The 21,086-nt window shown below is 39.0% G+C and overlaps 1 protein-coding gene across 1 annotated transcript in view; it reads right to left on the bottom strand.

The window, feature by feature from the left end:
* Positions 1 to 1,614: 1,614 nt before the first annotated feature.
* C2CD2 (C2 calcium dependent domain containing 2) overlaps positions 1,615 to 21,086 on the bottom strand; it is a 47,011-nt gene continuing 27,539 nt past the window's right edge. The window contains exons 11-14 of the mRNA XM_054973069.1: positions 17,793 to 17,906; positions 14,959 to 15,086; positions 11,222 to 11,537; positions 1,615 to 4,440 (exon numbers count right to left, since the gene is read on the bottom strand). Coding sequence (XP_054829044.1) covers positions 4,214 to 4,440; positions 11,222 to 11,537; positions 14,959 to 15,086; positions 17,793 to 17,906 — 785 coding nt within the window. The 3' untranslated portion in view covers positions 1,615 to 4,213. The remainder of the gene's footprint in view (positions 4,441 to 11,221; positions 11,538 to 14,958; positions 15,087 to 17,792; positions 17,907 to 21,086) is intronic.

Here is a 21,086-nt window from a genome sequence, read left to right as displayed (position 1 = left end):
TAGGAAAAACTGCTTTGTTATGGCAGATTTCACATTGCATTCACGTTTTGAGAAACTTTTAGAGGGAAGCTTTAAACACATACGCTAAAGTTTTGATAAACACTGACTTTAATTTGAAGTTTTTGTTTGCATATTCAAAAAATGTTACAAGGCTAGGTTAACATTCTGTTTTGCATTGCTATTTAATTCCATGTGTTTACTTTACTTTATACATTTCATGACAGATGGCTCACAGCCTAGAGGAGTCATTTTTTTAGTAGTGCCTCAACAAATTGCAACAAAAATATTTGGTTTGTTCAAAAATCAAAACTATTCCTATTAAAAGACTAGGAAAACTCAAGTGGCTGAAGACCACCATTGTTTGAGCTATATAAACAGTGTAAATAACTGGATGGCCATTGGAAATCAATTGAACTGTATGAAAAGTTAAATGGTAAACAGACATGTTGACTGCATTTGTACCTAGTACAAGAGATTCTTTAAGGATATGTATAAATACTGCAGAAGCAGCCACATAATTTTAACTCCCCCACCACCACATTATTCCTTTAAATTTCTGGTACTTTACAAAAACTGGAATATTTTATTTTTCTCATATCTTCAGTTTCACATACAGATGAAGTGAACTGGTCCAGTACAAGTGGAGTTATTTAAGGCAGATGTACAAAAAATGTGAAATGATAAAGACTTTGGATTAAAACGTAAGGCATAGATTTTCAAACTTTTTGAAGGGGAACCCACATCTAAACTTTCTTCTGGGAACTACCACCAGCTGCTCACCCTTTTGGCAATACAGTTCTGTGAGGAAATGAGCACCGTGCACCCATTGCCTCTCTTACCACTGGTGTCTGGGTGAAACCTTGGCAATTAATGGAGGTGCAGAACAGAGGAGGCAAATATTCAGAAACTGCTCAACTTTTTCCTTACTGTTACCTGGGAGGAGGGAGCCCAGAGCCTCCCAGCTCAGGATTTTGAGCCATGACACAGAAGCACAACCCATTTTGGGATCAGTGCAAGAACCACTGGCTAAGCAATTTGTTGTGGCTCAAACTTTTGTCAGCGAGTCCAGTTCATCTGATAAAGTGGACTCGATCTCACAAAAGCTTGTTTGATATTTTGGTTGTGGTTTCAGTTCTCCCTCTGAAATCTGAAATAAATTATATCTGAGAAAATAAATCATTGCAACAGCAGACCCATGTATTTCATTTCAGCTAGCTACATCCTCAAGTACTTAGCCATTGCAAGAGAAAGTGACATTTGCCAATGCAGATACGCTTCGTGATGGTTTCAAAGCTGGATTCCTTTATCAGATTGGGGGTTTCAGGCAGCAGTTGTGCACTAATGCCTTTAAACATGTTTTGTTGATGGAAAACCTAGCTGCAAGTTTGGTCAACTTATTGCTGTTCATGGATGCAGTTTGTTCACATGGTTGCTAAGCCAGCAATTTTAATTGGGGAGGGGGAATCTTGAAAACCTCCAAATCCAACAATTTTTTTCTGAGAAGTTTATTCCACCCAATTATATAGCAAGTTTAGAAGAGTCCATATGGGTGAAAGTTGTCACTGTATGATGCAATACTTGATTTTTACTCTTAATGACATGAAATTAGGTAAATACATGTAAGTTGATTTTTAATGATTCACTTCATTTGAAAATGGTGAAATACATGTTTAGCGTACGTACAAATACAGTCTTCAATCATTTACTGTAGAAATATGCAGTGGAAGTGATCATGGAAAAGGATATTCCTTTTGAATAACAAAATAGAATTACTTGAAAAATTATCTCTGCGACACCTGAGCAACAAATGTGCTACTTTCAATGACAAATATTTTGTTGCTGAGCATCTAAAGCGATGACTGCACAAGTGTTTTTGCACTGAAAAGTATATCCAAGTCTTTATGGAAAGAAGCAGCATGCACCACAGGACAATATTTTCACCTTTCATTAAATTTGATTGTGAAAAACATCAGTGCGTGCATAAATATCCTCTATTTTTGTCTAATTTGTGTCAATAGCTTAGATTTGAGGTTTTACAAAATATCCTGCACTTCTCAGACTCCACTGAATGGAGCACCACTCTTCCATACTATCTGTTTGTTTAAAAGGGACTTGAACAGAGAAATTTCATCACCCTCCCCACATTGTCTCATTGCTGTTTTTAACTATTGCAAATAAATTAGCCTTTTGGAAGGTAGTTCCTGTTTTGAAAAAAAAATGTTCTAGTCACAATATTAAAGTTATTCTATCTCAATATAACGGTGCTACATAATTCCACGTGTTTTTTTAAAGCTATTTGCTAATGACACATTATGCCCTTAGTATTTTTCTTAAAATCCAGTGTCATAGTTTAACTCTCAAACAGCAGTTTTTCAATGTCTTCAAGTATTTATAAGAGGTACAGCAGCAAATTATTCTTAATACAGTTTTACAGTTCAACCTACTGAAACTGTTACCAAGCTATAGAAATAAAATTAAAACTGAAGGTATTTCTAACCTGAGCCTAAGATATAGGAGTAAGTCCCACTGATTACAATAAGCATTACATCTCAGAAAGTGTGCCTAGGATCCCAATCATGGTGCTTCTACTTCATGTGAAATATTTTATCATCCTATAGCAGTCAGTCTATAAGTAGCTTTCATAAGAGAAATTGGATCTTTCTGGATCCTATTACTTCATTTTGTATACTCAGCTTTAAAAACCTGCATTTAAAATACCACTATCATAGCTTATATAAATCACTGAACTTTTATCAAGAGCATTGTTTCAGGTGGGTAGCCATGTTAGTCAGCAGAAGAGCATGATTCAAGTTCTGTTGCACCTTAAAGACCAACTAAGGTATCAGTTTTTGAGAGTCAAAGCTCCCTTCATCAGCCAGTCACTTATACCATTGAATTCTTTATTGGTATATCGGTGCTGGGTTTTTCCTGATAAAAGTAATAGGCTTTGATTTTGTAGGCCACAATCAAAACATATACAGTATTTACTCAAATGCAAGACAAGTTTTTCATTAAAAAAGAGAAGGCCATTTTATATTCACATACAGGTTACAATTGTGTCTGGTAATAATTTTGTGTGTGTAAACATTTTTAATGGGGTTACATTTAGGGTCATCTTTCTTTTGAGTAAATACAGTATTCCAAACTAAATGCACAATGAAGCTAGAGTGGTTCCAAGAAAGTTATTTAAAGATCAGCATTTCAATAAGGAATGTGTCTATAGTAAGAATGTGTACCTTTTAAAAATATTATATTTGTGACTTTCCAGACATAAAGATGGAAAGAATAATTTCTCCCTGGCTGATATTTAAGTTGCAATCTCTGTCTCTCTCACACACACCCCTTGACATATTATAGAGTATTTAAGCTCTAAAACCTAATTGCGAAGGAAGAGTCTGGGAAAGACTAACCATGCACCATTTTAGCAAAATCAGGGATAAAATGTGACAGAGTACATTTGTCTAACAACTTGCAGGCTCTTCAAGACAACTTGGCTGCAGTTTTCAATACAGTTTTTCCATTTCATAAAAGTACATGAAGAATTTTCAAATATTTTGAGAGCACACTGACTTAAAGCAATCTTTTAAAAGGTTTATCATGGTATATGCACAAAATATTAAATCGAGTTCAGTATAAGTAGTTGTACAAGTTGCCAGTTCATATGGCTACTATATATATCACAGGCAAGTCTATTTACAGAGGATTAGCCATTACTACAGCAGACTGCTCGATTCAGCCTTTAATTTCTCCTTCCGGAAATATACTGCATTTTCAAGTTCGTATAATTTGGATCAGGATTTCTTTATTTATATTTTTAAATACCCTGTTTAAAATTTATATTGCCACCCATTATATTCTTTTTTAAAAAGTGACCATGATACATCAATAACTCATGCAATCATCTATTATACTTTCTTTGCTGTTCTTACACTCTGAGTATGTTCTGTAACTGAAAAAAAAACTTTTAAAACTTAATTTCTATATGTGTTTTGAACTAAAATCTGTTTATTTCAAATGAGCTTTCTTCCAAGCAAGTGTGGGTTAGAATTTGGCCTGCAGGCTCTGCAACTTAAAATCGTTGTAAGCATTCTTCCACAAGTTTCATTTCCCTGCTTTGTTTTCCAGCCTCTTCCACAGACCACAGCAATCTCATTAAGCTCATGACAGTTTGTTTATATTTCTGTAAACAGCTGATATTGGCATATACTAAAATTTATGCATATGGTTCAACTGATGTGCCATTCAGTTTGTTTTTGCTCTTGCTCTTGGAGAGAATTTTCCTGTTGAGAAGGCGTGTTAGGGTCCCTCCCTTTTTGGGGGCACCATCAGATACTGGCTGTTGAAGGTAGATGAGGTCATTATGCGATTGGCTCATGCCTGGGTCTTTCTGATGGTGCCGTCGAAGGAAAAACAATCTTGCACCCTTTTTCAAAATTCCACCTGCAACAGTGAAGACATATAAAAAGAGTAGTGAAATATTTTGGGTGGAAAATATCTTCTCTCTTGTTTGTAAAACTGAAGTAGAAGCATTCCGTAAGCACAACACTTGGCACAAATTCAGTTTCATTCCATTTTTTTTTAAGAATTACACTTTTAATACAAAAACAAAAAGGGTCATGTCTTTAAGGGTCAAAGCAAATGGGATGAGGTCACCGATCTCAGACATTAAGCTTAATTCTGTTGGGAGTTGGCAAGATCTAAATTCAGTCACTATTGGGTTAACATTTGTTTTGGTCCCATGAGACCTAACCTGGAAGTGTAACCTTGGCTTAGAGTCAATCCTGTTCAGAAACCATAAAAGGGTTAATTACCAGCAAGCAGGCATGAGACGCTGATGCTGATGCAGACGCACAGCCTTGCTACTGTATAGCCTCATTACTTTGTTACTTACTAGCTTGCTACTCATATGTATGATTTAACTTGTTTATTGAAGGACTTAACTTACTGTTATAAAGACTTTATTTTCCCACAAACAAACGGCTCTTCTTTCCATGCCTCTACCTTTTATCCCACAAATTCAGCTACAAGTAGCCCGACTCAGACTGAGGCCCATGTGTAGGGGGTGGGGGGAGACAAGGTTCTGTGAACTGAGACTGCCCCTTTCCCTCCTTTAAGGGAAATGAAATAGGATACTTCTTTCCTTTGAAAGGCTGCAACAGTGTGGAAAGTCTCTGCATGGAGCAGTGTGTGGCTGTAACTGACCTTGAAAAAGATGGAGGGGGGGCGCCAGTTATAGGTCTTCCAATATCTTGTCTGTCTCGACCGTAAGCTTTAACCAATAGGGCGTATCAAAAAGCAATACAGCATTTGTATAGCACTGTTCAAAAGTGATTTGTGTATACATTCTCAATTAACTAGTATAACAAATCTAGGATGTAGATTACTATCTTCATGTGGCAAAAGCACAGTTGAGCGGAACTACAAGTGACAAAAGGCACAGATTGGACACTTGTCAGCTTCCCTCAAGTTTTGATGGGAAATGTAGGCATCCTGGTCTTGCAGCTTGGCTCACTGACTGCTGTCCAATGGACTTTTCAACTGTCACTTGTCCAACATTCTGCCAAGCTGCCTACATTTCCCAACAAAACTTGAGGGAAGCTGACAAGTGTCCAACCTGTGCCTTTTGTCACTTGTGGTTCCGCTCTGACAGACACCTTTTTCTAGGACTATCCTAGAAAAACCACAGCATCTGTCAACTTCATGACTGAGATAATTATTGGGGACCTTTTGGACTACAACATTCACTTCTAGCCACAATACATTGTTACTCAGAACTAGCCAATTACAATATTCCAATAGCAATTCACCTTACCATTGCATGTGTGAATGTATATTAATGTATATTAATATATTAATAATAGCTACCTATAGCTAATATAATAATGTATATTAATATAGCTACATATATATATATATATATATATATATATATATATATATATATATATATATATATAAATAAAATATATACATATTAAATATATATTAAAATAACTACCTACTTAGCATAGAATTCCTGAAAATGGAGCAGAAATGCAACATATATAGTTCACATAAAAACTAAATTTGTAGGAAGTGATACACTATTTTTTTAAAGACAGAATAATAATGCATTTTAAAATCATTTCATGCAAGTTTAATTTTGTGCAAAACAGTCTCATCTCTAACAAGTTAAAATAGAAGTAGTATAGACCAGACACTGGAGGAATAAAAAGTGAGGATTTCCCTCTTTTGGTGAAATAAACTCCTAATTAGAAAACATTTCCTTGCAGTCTGCTTAGAATAGTAGATGTGACCTCACAGTTAAGAACTTGAAGGCTCACTGGTTTCCATGGAAGAGCTGAGCATGTTTTTCAGCCTACCATACTGAAATCAAAAGAGTTTAAAGAGCATAGTTTTGCCCCTAGTAATTAGAGTTGCAATCAATCAGAAAATAAGCCCACTGAATTCAGATGGATTTATTTCTGAATGAACCTACTTAAAAGTCTGAGCAGAATATCTGCAGAGGTTACTATGGTGAAATATAAATCCAATGCTTTGTTTCAAAAACTGTCCCTGAGGCCAGGAAACATTCAGTTTTACTAATGGCAGATAGCTGGTATGCACAGTTGATATTAATCCTTCCGTTATAATGATGCAATATACTTAAGAAGCAAAAAAGGAATCAAGTGATACAATCTTATTGGTGATGTGGTATTTTCTCTTTATTAAGTCTTTTCTTTACCACTTCATACCCCATTGGCTCTCAAAATGGTACACAAGGCTCTACTATAGTTTGTGTGAAGAAATACAAAGAGGCAGACAGGTATGCAATCAAAACACAAAATAATTGCTAATAGCATTGTTTTGTTAGAGGTTTGTTCCTCCCTTTTTAACATACCCTATGCCTAGTTCAGCTAAGTTTAGGACTGTCACTTCTCAAAAAAGCAATTGCTTATTTGCATATATTAAGAAATGAGAACCTTTATCTTGGTTATTTACCTAAGTGGTCGATCTAGTCTCAAAGCAGCAAGATGACAACTGTTGCTTTGAGTGGTCCATGATTTATGGTGTCAAATTTCTTATTTAATTCATACCTTGCCTTTCTCCCCAATGTGGACCCAAAGCAGCTTACAACATGCTCCTCTCCTCTATTTTATCCTCTCAACAACCTGAAGTAGGTCAGGCTAAGTGTGTGTGTGACAGTGTGCACGACAAGGTCACCCATGCTCCATGGCAGATGGGTGATTTGAACCAGGGTCTCCCAGATCTTGGATGACACTCCACCAGCTCTTTCAGCACACTGTCTTCCTTCTGCTTCTCAAAAATAGTACAATACAGCTTTTCCTGTGGATTTTCATAAAGGATGCTGACTGATAATACTTTGGGCCTGTGAAGTAGATACTGAATTGTGGCAGTCCACGGGAAACAGCCAAAAACCATGGGAACCAGCTCTTTCTGTTTACTTATTTACGAACTGGATCGCTATACAGACTACGGCCAGCAGAGCACAGTTCAAAGTAGGAATGTTTGCTACATTCCACTTTTTTCTGCCACTCCTTGTGTCTCCTGAAAAGCTGCTCCCTAAGGTGAAGGAATTCCTGGAAAATGACTGGTTACAATAAGGGACCCTGCAGCAAGAAGAGGGAAATGAGTGAAAATACCCTCCCCCCTTGTATGAACTCTTGCGCAAATGGAGCAGGAACTTGCATACTTGCAGGGAAGGGTTCAATTTCTGCCGATTTCCTGTATGCAGCCCCCTCACTGTATGCCATGCCAAACTGCAGGTCCCCAAAAGCAACTGCAGGGTACAGGTGCAGACACTGGTGACAGACATGAAAGACCAAGATCCCCTCCATAAGTTCTGTTCCGTTTACAGTTTATTTATTTATAGTATGCCTTTCTCATTGAGACTCAAGGCAGATTCCAGTGAAAGTCAGTACAGTCAATTTCAGAAGACTTCAATTAACAATGTGATAGCGTATATAAATGTAAATTTCCAAAGATTAAAAACCAGCAAGAATCTAATACAGAGAAGAAATGCTAAGCAATTCTAAGACTGACACATTTAACAACATAGGCTGTTTTCACAGTACTTACTTGCTTCCGGAACATCGCAAAACGTAGCACAAAAAACGCGGAAGATAGCGTCTTCTCGCAACATCACGCAAAACTCTTGCGAGAAGACGCTATCTTCCGCGGTTTTTGTGCTACGTTTTGCAATGTTCTGGAAGCAAGTAAATAGTGTGAAAATGACCATAGAAACTATCCAAGTAGTCAGGATTCACCCCTATGTATCTTTAAAAAGGGCCTGATCCCAGCTAAGTTATTTCGGTTTTGTTTGTGTTTTTGTCTTCGTTATCCTTGGAATGCTTTAAGACTCCTTGCTGGAAGAAGAAGGGGAGGCTGGCAATTAAAAAAAAAATATGGACCTTGCCATTAGAAGATTGCAATCCAGTTACTAGCATTTACACTAGATACATGCATATACCCTTAGGATAATAAACCTGATTTAGATTTAAAACTGTCAAACAAATTTGATTTTACAACACACCCAAGGGGAAAAGCTACATATAGTTATTTTAAAAAGTTAACATCTTCTACCAATATCTACCATATCTACAATTATCTCTATAGTCTCCCAGGAGAACACAGCCACTAGAGTGTAGTTTAGAATATTTCATGAGATCTAGGTTTCGACTGGGAACATAATGAAACAGAGTACTAGATACAATCCAGAAATAATGCTTTAACAGAATACTTCCCCATTCACAATGAAGCCATATTCCTTTTGGACTGAGACTCCAGCACTTCTCTTTTTAGAAATTAAACACTGCTTGGGAATTAAAGATGTACAAAACTCATGCAAGAGAAAGGCATTGAGAACATGAGCAGGGCCCACGTACCTCCTGAACAAGGGTCAGTTTTTAATATTAGAGAACAAAATATACTCTTGTATATTTTGCAAGTGTCCCTCATGTTTGAATGCAGTAAGTTACAATTTTCCCTTTCAAACACAAGTAGCAGCCCAATTCTCTCAGCTGTGTATGCTTTAAAGGGAAAGATGCCAATTTATATGCACCGGCATCCTTCATCTGAGACAATACAATATTAGGGAACCAACTATAAAATATACAGCATTGAGAGAAAATACCACCCATGCATATGGTGCTTCTCATCTCATTCATAGAGCCATGCCTTAGATATCTGACAGCAGGAAGCTTCTGCTTACATACATTCCTGTGTCATGCCATATTTGCACAGTTTTAGATCTAAATGATTCACACTATATAATTTTGTAGACTGAGACTCCAGATTGACAGGCAATTTGCCAGTTCATACTCAAACTCCATGCAACGCTGGTAATTCTATCTTTATACGGAGGGGGTCTGGGATTAAAATGTGCCAAAAGACATGCAGGAAGGAGTTTCTGAATCTCTCCCACCCTCTTGTCCTCCTTGCACATCAGACTGCATCTCACTCTCTGCTTTAGAGGTGACTGGTGCAGATCATATAAGGCTGGCCTCAGATTTTATTCATTCACATCATTTATAGGTTGCTTTTCCACCCAAATAAGGTTTCCCAAGGCAAATGCAAACTTCTTGCAGAATGCAGATTAAGTTTTTCAAGTCTTAATAACCATGCCAGGTACTGTATATTATGACTTCATTTCACTGGTCGAGATTTCTGCTGATGTAAGCAGTTACTTCTCCTGAGTTGTAACACAGAATCTAATTTATCCAGTTTTTCTTTATAAAATGAGTGTAGGTTAACCATCTACAACCTATTTTTAGATCTGTCTCTAGAGCACTTTTTGGAGGCAAAAATAGTCAATGAAAAAACAGATGCAAGTCAATAAATGCTGTATCACTGTCACATTAAGTGTCTCACAGTAAAGCTACAGGTTCTCAAAAAAAGGGACATAAATAACTTACTGTGTAAGCAATTAATTCTGGGTGGCATAGTAGTCCTCTTAAGTTTACAAGGAGAATGGGCAAGAAAGATAAGTAAAAATAATGAAACCTAAAAATATGCAAATGGAAAGTTACACTGAATTTTGTAATAATTGCTTTGAACCTGTTTACTTTAAACCTTATTTGTCAAAAGTATTCTTCCTTGCAAGGTAGAAAACTAGCTAACTTGAAAGCCACTGATGAATGTTTGAAGCTAAATGCAAACAGAATAGCTGCTTACATTGCAATGCTATCATATTACTTATATTGTTAGTTTCTGCAATCGCAAATGTTTTGAAACTGAAGTTTACACTACATGAACACATTCTTGCCATTCAAGGAGTGGAAGGCTGTCCTCTTGCACTATATAGTTCTGCTCTTAGGACTGCTTCACACACCAGGAATTGGTATGATTGTATGTCACTAAACAAAAGTGCTCACTATCCTGTTCTGGACCACTAGTACGTATGGGATTGGATCTGAAGTGCCCTTCCACAGACAAAGCAATCTTTCAATAGCAGGAGTCACTCTGTTTTCAGAAGATTCCTCTATCAATGGAAGGGATCCATGGGATCCTGCCTGTTGTGGTAAGCTATGACTGGTGTCAAGTACTAAGTAGCTGTATATACGCAGAGAATATACAGCATTTTAAAAGACATGGGTCAGTCTCACATACAATGGAATATGCTGCAAGTATACACATGCAATGAATTCTGTAATAGAGTGTGAAACAATCCTTACTACTAATAAAACAGCTCTTTGAGTATAATTATTCAGAATTCCTTAAAGGCTGTTCTTGAAATCAGAAGGAAAAAAATCACATAGTGCTTATAGTGCTGGTGTGTTTATAAATACAAGTAAACCAAATGCACATATATGTGGGATGTGCACTAACTCCTCATAGTAAAGAAAGACCAAGATAATGGAGAATTGGGGGGAAATTCTTGTTCATATCTAAAGAGCTGAATAGATGAGTACATTCAATCAAACAAGCCCCCCAAAGCCATTTTATATTGTGTTATGTGACAAAACCATTCTTTCAAGAGCTCTTTTAAGGATATGGCACAGAACTGGTTACCAAGGAACTGAAGCAAAAGAACTGAAAAAGGAAAGTTTCCAGCCTGTGAAGATCTCATGTATGTGCGAAAGCAGACCTCATGGAAAATCAGAATTGTGGGATGTTCATGTATTTAAAGTTTGTTTGCATTGTTAATCATGAAAGATAAATAACTGTTTCATGAGAAGGCTTGTTTTGGCGAACCTTTGGGAAAAAGTGAAAATTATTCTACCTTTGGATTTCTTCACAGTTCCAGATTCTGAGATGCTTATGGAGCTCTCAGACACCTTATCACAGTCATGGTCTAGTAGTGCATTGCTATGCCACTGCTGGCTGCTGTCATCCAAGGTCCAGGCATCATGGCTATTTTCCTGGGTGTCTTCATGGGAAGGTAATGTTTGAGATGCAGACAGTGATAGTTCTTCATCAGGAGAGGACCATGCTACAGACTCCTCCATAGCAGTAGTGTCATTCGGTATATATGAGCCATCCATGGCTGCTGCATAGTCCATCATAAGGGCAGCTTCGCAATCCTGAGATAAATTAGTCTAGAACAATTTTTTAAAGAGAAAACAGATACACACAACTGACCAAACAGCATGCTAGGGTAAACACAGTTATACCCGGTATTCTCTAAAGTCTTGGGCATGTTCAGTGGAATTTGAAGCCCCTCCTTTTTAATCATCATATACATTTGCTTTTGGAAGTTCTCCGTGCTTCAAAAGCAGTTTCTCATGATACAGGGGGACTACTATTTGAATGCAAATTCTCCTTGGGCTTCTAAATTTTTTTGCCATTAGTTGCAGCTGACTAATGGCAACCCCATACAGTTTTCAAGGCAAAAGATGTTCTGAGATGTTTTATTATCTGCCTCTGCATAATAACCCTAAACTTCCTTGGTGGTCTCCTATCCAAGTACTAACCAGGGCTGATCCTGCTTAGTTTGCAAAGTCTGATGAGATTGCACTAGCCTGGGCTATCTAGATCAGCAGGGCTAACTCCTCTGCATCTAAATACAGCACTGTAATTCTTAAGACTCTCAGTCACAGACTCTTGGTATGTGCTCCTTTTTGCCTCTCTTTTTTGCCAGTCATAACGAAAACCCACCACTTCTATTAGCAGCAGGTCACAAGCCTATTAATGTATAAGTCCTTCCTCAACATGTAGAAGTCCTTCAGTCACAAATTACTAGTTATAATGCAACATTCAGTTCTCTCTGTCTCTTATGGTTGTCAAGTCACAAGTGATCAGAGGCCACAACTTGTGTAATTCTTCCATCTATAAAGCCCTCAAAGGTACAGGATCCCTCTTAGGGAACGTAATGCCTCCCTGACCCAAAGTGCCTTTTCCCAAACCTTTTCCTTCTTATCAGCACACAGCATTTCCTAAACCCAGGTTTTGTCCCAGTCTCACTTTCTCCAGTGCCATGCCTCCATTTCTATCTACCATTTACTCTATCTACCATTTCCAAATTTTCAGCTCACAGTCACTGCCACAAAATACTGCCTACCTAGCACTCCTCATGCCCCTTGTGTTCAATGGCTTGCCTTCTCACTAGCCTCACCCCAAATTTCTTCCTCCCATCATGTTGCTGTTTTTTAAGCCTTCCTTGTCCTTTAGCAGACCCTTTAATTCCCTTCTGCTGCAATGCCGCACTGCCTTTTTGCTTCCCTCACAAAAGCAAGTGAACTAATTCTATTGCTATCAGCAGATAGAACATCCATGACAATGCAGCAGCAGAAACACTTAGCACATTACAACATGGATTTCAATCATGACAGAGATGTGAAGTGCAAGCTTCAAGTGAAACTCTGACATTCTCATTGCAAAATTTAGCAGAGATCAGGTTTGCTGCCTATCTTTTTTGAGAGATTAAATCAAGTTGCCATGCTCAGTTTATACTACTTCACATAACAAAACCTCTTAAAACATCCAGCCAGGATTTCTGGTGCTTCCAATGAGTGCTAGCCTTTGTCAAGGCATAAGCCTGAGAAATAAGTAGCGTGCTTTAGAATAATAATATAATAGGGCATGTCAAATTTTTCAACTTTCAAAATCCAAATATGAGGGGTGCTAAAAAGTTGCAGCTTCACTAATGAATTCTAAAGATATTTTTATCAAATTAATCTAATTCAGTTTTGCTTGGTAAATAAATACATGAAAATTATGCCTTTTTTTACATTTCTGTGGAATTTCCAATCATTTTGAATGTGCCTTATTACAAATATTATATTCTCCTTATGAAAATGTGTGTACAAGTGTCTGAAAATCATAGAAAAATTATTGTGAATGTTAACAGTTATATTATATATTAATATTAGATATTAAATAGGTCTGTATACATATCTTAGTCTCGTTTCTTTTATCTCACAAGCTGATACATCTTCATCAGTGTGTTAAAAATTGCTTGTCTACCAGTGCTAACAGCTTAACCAGTGGGAATTGACCTGCAATGGCTTCTAAAAGAACAAGATGTGGGACGTTCATGCATATGAGCAACCCAATTGGAATTGGCCGAGAGTTGCTGGCCTCTGAACTCCCAACTGTGCAAGAAGTTCTGAGGTATATGGACTAATGCTAAGACAACAAAGTAGTGAGGATTTAAGAAACTACCCAGCAGCCAGTCTTGCAAAGGACATTTACCCTAAAGTGCTTGAAAAGTGGGAACTAGCAAACTTATTTTGTAGCCCCCGATTTAAATTCATGAATTACAATCTTAAACAAGATCTAAAATTGCAGGCCAAATATCTCTTGGTAGTGGAAAGCTAGGTGTCAAAGAAGCGTTCACTGCAAAACTTGACAAGCTTTTTGGCATCTTAAAGTGCAAGTGTAAAATTGTTCTCTGCTGTGAATTGGGCTGCCCTGTAGATGCTAGTTGCAAAAAAAGGAGTTCACATTCACTGTACATGCCCTAAGAAGATGAAGATCCCTGTGAATGAGCTTGCTTTTATTAAAGGTCAGAGAGACAAGACTGGTTCTATTGGACCACATCAGGTTGGCTTTCCAAATCTGCCTGAGCACATCAGACAAGTCAAAAAGCAGAACCAGCAAGATGATGAGAGAAGAAGGCTTTCTGAATATAAGCAGAGAAGTAAGCAGGATGTTTCAATACCATCAGATGAAATAATTTTCACAGATGATGAAAATGAAGAAAAAATAGCTGGTGCTCAAGATGGAAAGGAAGTTATGAAGCAACATTAGACATACCAAGTACACCTTCCGCTTCAAATAAAAAGGCAGAATGCAACAAGTTAGAAATACATAATGTTGCTATGCAGAGCATCAGGTATGGTGTTGGCCTTCATGCCACAACTGACACCTTTATAGATGCTTGCTTGATCACTTTCTCATGTTGTTTTATGCTTACAAGGATATGTTTTATGTGTATGCAGAGAAAAAAAATTATAGCATTACCTGACTTTTCCAGAAACTAAAATTATTATATGTTGTTTTCTAAGAGTGCCCTGACCTGGATAGCTGAGGAGAGCCTGATCAGATCTCAGAAGCTAAGCAGGGTTGGTCTTGGTTAGTACTAGGATGGGAGACTTCCATTGAATACCAGGGTTGCAGAGACAGGCTATGGCAAACCACCTCTGTTAGTTTCATGCCTTGAAAACACCACCAGCGGTTGCCATAAGTCAGCTATGACTTGAAGGCATGATTTAATTTCATTTTTCTGAGAGCAGAGCATATGCATAGATTTACCAAGCTAAACGTTGCCCAAGCAAAAAATAACTGCAGATTTGAATTCTCGACATCAAAAAGCATATTTTAAACCACCTCATTAAGACATTTGTGAAAATTAATTTTCAACCCCCAAAATGACACGCCTTAATAATATAGTGCTTAGTTGCAATTTCAGTATATTCAGAAGTTCTAAGGGAAGGAAGAGGAAAGTTCTTTTAATACGATTTACTTAAGAAATGAATGGAGGCTCCCTTTGAAATTCAGAACATTTATAAATCTTACTTCTGATACCCCTGATATAATGATCGTGCTTTTCTTCCTGGGAGACTTGAGCTTCTGCTTTGCTGATTCACTCAGCTGACGAATGGCTACTTCAGCAACAGGATCTGTGCCATTTAACACCAGTAACTCTGAAAAAAACGTGCTTAAGAGAATAACTAGAAACAGATAAGGAAGGATTTTGATCTAAGTAAAAATTTTATTCCTATAAACCAGCAACACTCCAGATGCTAAACTAATTGTTTGTTTATTTACTAACATGATTTTTACCCAGTTTTTCTGCACTCAAGGCCATCAAGGCAGCTAATAAAATTAAAACATGCAAATTCTCATCTTAAAACCAATACATAAAAATATTATTAAAACATTTTAAAACCAAAACTTAAAAAAAATATATATTGGGGAGGGAAGAGCCCCGTGGTGCAGAGTGGTAAGCTGCAGTATGGCAGCCCAAGCTCTGCTCATGACCTGAGTTCGATCCTGGCGGAAGCCGGGTTCAGGTAGCCGGCTCAAGGTTGACTCAGCCTTCCATCCTTCCGAGGTTGGTAAAATGAGTACCCAGTTTCCTGGGGGTAAAATGTAGATGACTGGCAAACCAACCCGTAACAAAAAGTCTGCCAAGAAAACGTTGTGATGCAATGTCCCCCATGGGTCAGTAATGACTCGGTGCTTGTACAGGGGACTACCTTTACTTATACTGGGGAGGGAGAAGGGATGACTGAGGGAATGCCAAGCAAAACAGAAAAGTCTCAATCTGCTGGCAGATGATGGCAACAGAAGGGGACAGGTGAATCCCTCTCAGGAGAGAGTTCCAGAGTTTTGGTGTCACTACTGAGAAGGCTCTCTCCCAGGTTACCTCCTGCTTAATCTCATAAGGTGGACGTAATGATAGAATTTATACTTTTAACATGTTCTCTTATATTACCATAATGTGTTAAGGACTGTTTTTCCCTATCTAGAAGTCAGTTCAGCCAGTTGAGACTGCATATAGTTTTGCGGGAGTTGCTTTGTACATAAAGCTGTTTGAAATATTCCTCCTTCCTCATTTGGAACCCTGAACATTAGAGCGGAGGCGCCTGAAGCAGGGCCTCCAAAGATTCCCACAGTGGTTGGGTAGGTTTATAAGGGAGTAAGCAGTCCTTCAGCTTTAATTTGCACTTCAGCTTTAACCCTTAAAATATGAGTTGAGCTCAATGTTCAGCTTTTTAGAATACAGGCTTCATGTACTTTTCAGCATTTTAAAATACACTTAGCACTGTACAAGTGAATTTATTTTAAGTGTGTTTATCCAGGTTAACTATAAAAATGTAAAATGTTAAAGAAAACAAATCTAAAAATGCCATCCAAAATCACAGAATCACAGGGTTGGAAGGGACCTCTAGGGTTATCTAGTTTAACCCCCTGCAAAATGCAGGAAATCCCCAAATATCACCCCCCCCACACACACACACACACCCCACACATAGAATGACCCTTACTCCATGCCCAGAAAATGGCAAAACTCCATCAGGATCCCTAGCCAAACTGGCCTGGGGAAAATTGCTACCTGACCCCAAGGTTGCGATCGGCATTACCCTGGGCATGTAAGAAGAGGCCATGAGCACTAAGCAGTGATGCAACCCTTCCTGCAACCTTTCCTGCCCTCCCTGTATAATGTATATTCATTGTCCTCAGAGTCTTGAGTCACAGGTATTTCCTAAGATCCTCCTAGCCATGACTTTGTAGTGGGAATGCCAGAAAGTGGCTACAGCTCGTCTTACAGAAACATGTAATGCAGATTTTCCCTGCTTCTCCACCTAGGCTCCTTCTCAAGAGTATTGGAGAAGAGGGCTGAGGTATTATTACATACTTATTTTTACCATTTTCCTCCTGTTAATTTGATAGTGTTCTAAGCAGATCTGTGTTGCACACTGGGTTGATTATGACAATAACTGCCTATTTGCCTGGGGGGCAGGGGAGGTTAAACTCGTGTGGGAAAAGTAGGAGTAACCCAAAGCTAGAGGAGAAATGCTTACCATCATTTATCCCCCAGTATTAAAAAGCTAATGCTGCAGTCCTAAGAACACTTTCCTGGGAATATGGCCCACTGCTTAAAATGGGGACTTCCTTCCACACACACCTGTTTAGGATTGCTCCTCATGTCTAAACATTTGTAGAAAGCATTGATTTAAAATAAAGAACTGCAGAAATCTTTTATGTGAAGTGATACCATATTATGAAAAAGGCTTTATTTTGTGTGTTTTTCAGCATGCAAACCACCCCGTAAAAAGTCTGCCAAGAAAACATCATGATGTGACATCCCACCCATGGGTCAGTAATGACTCGGTGCTTTTACCTGACTATAAAGAGCCCCATGGTGCAGAGTGGTAAGCTGCAGTATGGCAGCCCAAACTCTGCTCATGACCTGAGTTTGATCCTAGCGGAAGCCGGGTTCACATAACTGGCTCAAGGTTGACTCAGTCTTCCATCCTTCCGAGGTTGTTAAACTGAGTACCCAGTTTCCTGGGAGTAGCGTAGATGACTGGGGAAGGCAATGGCAAACCACCCCGTAAAAAGTCTGCCAAGAAAACGTCATGATGCAACATCCCCCCATAGGTCAGTAACGACTGTGTGCTTGCACAGCGGACTACCTTTACCTTTTACCGGACTCTTCATGAGACCAGTCACTACATGGATATTTAGGAAAATACTATGCCCCTCTCTGAAATTATCATGTGAACCAGCCCTAAAAGCAATCCACATATAATTTAATATTTGTTGTGTTACAATCACCACCATTTAAAGATTCTTTACGTAATTTCACACTATGCACAATAAAAGAAAAAAATGAAGCTTACCTGTATCTGATAAAGATAAAGCCTTGCTTACTGAAGTTTTCCGACAGTGGATTGCTTGAATAGACAAATCCTTTTCAATCACTTTCATTTTAGCAGGGCTTTTCACTGGTGAATCTAAAATGCAAGATTGACAGCTGTTCTATACTTTACTTCAGGATTTGTCTTTACTTCATCAGTTGTACCAGCAGCCTTTAATCTGGTTTGGGCTGTTTTGGTTGCAGTTAATTACTCAGTGGTAAGAGGATGCCTTTGACTTCTATATGTGGCCAAAGGCCTCCTTGCTTTGTATTTCTTTACAACAGTTCTTGAACTAGGATTTTGGAGAGTTCTAGATCAAACTGAGATCTGCAGTGTTCCTATCCGCCTTCGTTTCATAAACTTTACTGCACTGATCAGTATGCTAGATAGGTAGGGGCATTTGGCCAGGTATTCCTACTGTTGTTGTAAACAAAATAGCAAGAGGATAATTTGCATGAGCCATGATAGAAATAAGAGTCATGTGGCGCAGAATGGTAAGCTGCAGTACTGCAGCCCAAGCCCTGCTCATGATGACCTGAGTTCGATTCTGGCAGAAGCTGGGTTCAAGTAGCCAGCTCATGGTTCACTCAGCCTTCCATCCTTCCGAGGTCGGTAAACTGAGTACCCAGTTTCCTGGGAGTAAAGCGTAGATGACTGGGGAAGGCAATGGCAAACCACCTCGCAAAAAGTCTGCCAAGAAAATGTCATGATCCAACATCCCCCCATGGGTCACTAATAACTTGGTGCTTGCACAGGGACTACCTTTACCTATGACAGAAATGCCTTCTACCAACTCAGTCTGGCCTGGAAGATGTCCTTCCTTGATATAGCCAGTCTGGATCCATACTATGGTAACAGCAAGACTAGACTAATGTAATGCACTCTACATAGGCCTCCCCTCAAAGTCAACTTGAAAATTTCAGATGTTGCAGAATGCCATAGCTTGGCTATTATCAGGAGCTATGCAGAGCATACATATTAGCCTCATTCTGCAGTCACTTCATTAGCTACTCATCAGTTACCAGACTCATGGTTTTGGCTATCACATAGAAAGACTCTCATGGCCTTGGTCCCTCATATCCACAGGACTGCCTTTCTCTCTCTATGCTCCACCATGGCAGCTTTGCTCATCTGAACAGGGCCTTCTGCAGATACCACCATGCAAATGGACAAAAACACAAGTACCCATGCACATGCATTCTTTGTTGTGCCCCCCCACCACCAAATTATGGAATGGCCTGCCCAGTAAGCAAACTGTGTAAAACCAAATTGTTCAGGAGGGCTTTTTAACACAGGTAGAAGAGCTGTACTGTAAGGAAATGGTTCAAAGATATGTACAGGTAAAGTGATAGGGATTGTAGATTATATTACTGTATACTGTCTCTTGCTCTAAGTATGTTCCTACTGGGTGGTTTCTGTGTTATTTAATATGTCAAGTTTAATTGCTTATGCTCTATTTCAGCTCTGTATCAGATTTCTGCTTTTCAAATCTGAGCATTTTGTATTTGCATACCCTATTGCATTGTTTATTGAATGTCCCAGCTGCTGATCATACTGATTTACACTGTGTAATCCGCCTTGGCTCTCAGTGAGAGAGGTGGACTATAAATCATGTAATAAATAAATAAAGTTGGCAGCTACGTAGGATTTGGTGTTCCCCCTTTGTACAATAGGATAAATGTTTCTAGAATTCCCTGTATAAGTAATTGACTTCTGTAGTGTGAATATGTATTCTGTAGATGCATTGCTCTTCAAGACTGAGTTTGACTGACAAGGGCTGCATTAAAGAACTTGGGCCTGACTATCCAGATCTACACATTGAAGAGACACAGATTCAGCAGAGACTAGGAACAGTCAGTTATGTGGGAGCACCTCAAAATGCATTGTTCTACTTTTCCCTTTTTGCTGGGGGGGAGGGGGAGGGGAGAGACATGGATGCAGTCTGATGTGAGGAATTTAAAGCATCTTGCTGATAAGAGGAATGCGTAAGTCAAAGAGAGACTTGCCTAAAGCTGTTTGGCAGTGTCAACATAGTTGAACAAAGGGACAAAAGCATAACTAGGAAATGGAGAACAGGTACATTCTTTCCAGAATAATTGATCACATAAGATTTTGTGGTGCATCTGAACTAGAACGCCAGTGTCACAATGAGGCAGAGGAATGAGCAAATTCAGGAATGTTTAGAGGCCTGGTGAACAAAAAATTGGAATTACCACGAAGGTTTCTTCTCATCAGTTGAATGGAAGGTATCCCTAAGATCCAGCTGCACTTGCTCCCTGTTCTGCAGGCAGGGATTATGCAAATGATTTTTTGCAAGGCTTCCTTCATCAGTTGGAGGCAGACCCCAGTTCATGACATGCCAAGTTATCAAGGAAATCAGGCCCACCTTCATTGCAGAAAAACTGTTAATGGAAAAAGTGCCCAAGGGGAAAAGAGGGAGGCCTCCCCTGGATTCCTCTGCTGCCAACAAGGGCAGGAAAGCATACCTTCCCTTCCACTGATAAGAAGAAAACCTCAAAGTCCAGTGTTTCATTCCTCATCAGTTCAGGAAGATATCCTTAAGATTGGAATGTTGAAAAGCAGCAGCAATCGTTGGGGGACAACCATTGGGAGGACTATTCTGCCAAATGTTACCACAGCTAAAGCAAAGGCATCCAGTCTATAATACACCTTACAGAGGTAGAGGCTGAAATCCATGTCTCTGCCCTATACATTTATCTAAAGTGTGTATTTGTGGAGAGGGTTGACTAAGATGCCTTCTTTCCCATGCTGCCTAGAAGGAAGGAAATGAACAAGAAGTCTGAATGTCAGAAGATCTCAGTACACTTGAGGAAGATGTGCAGTGCCTTTCTGATGTCGAGTCTGTGCCAATCACATTCTTTAGGGTAACTGGGATGAAGACATAAAGAGGGCAGATGAATATCCTGTTCCCTGTGGAACACTGAGTTTACCTTCAGCATGAAGGTAAGGTCCATGTGTAACATCATGGAGTCTTCTGGAAACAGCAAAGTTTCTTCTTAACTGAAAGGGCTCAAAGTTCTGAGACCCTCCTAGCTGATGTAATACCTATGAGGAAAGCTACTCTGAAGCACAGTATCCTCAGAGAAACCAACCTCAGAGGCTCGAAAGGAGTCTTGTGAAGTACTCTAAGTAGGACCCACAAGGGGGGGGGTCTATGTTGAATTGGAGGGTTACACAGAGAAGCTGCTTGATGTGCCTGTGCCTGAAGATGGATTGGCCTCCAACGGACAGAATACTGAAGACAGAGCCACCACC

The sequence above is a fragment of the Eublepharis macularius genome, chromosome 3, assembly GCF_028583425.1.
Source record: "Eublepharis macularius isolate TG4126 chromosome 3, MPM_Emac_v1.0, whole genome shotgun sequence".
In the NCBI taxonomy this organism is placed as follows: Eukaryota; Metazoa; Chordata; class Lepidosauria; order Squamata; family Eublepharidae; genus Eublepharis; species Eublepharis macularius.
This window is presented reverse-complemented; position numbering and strand designations above follow the sequence as displayed.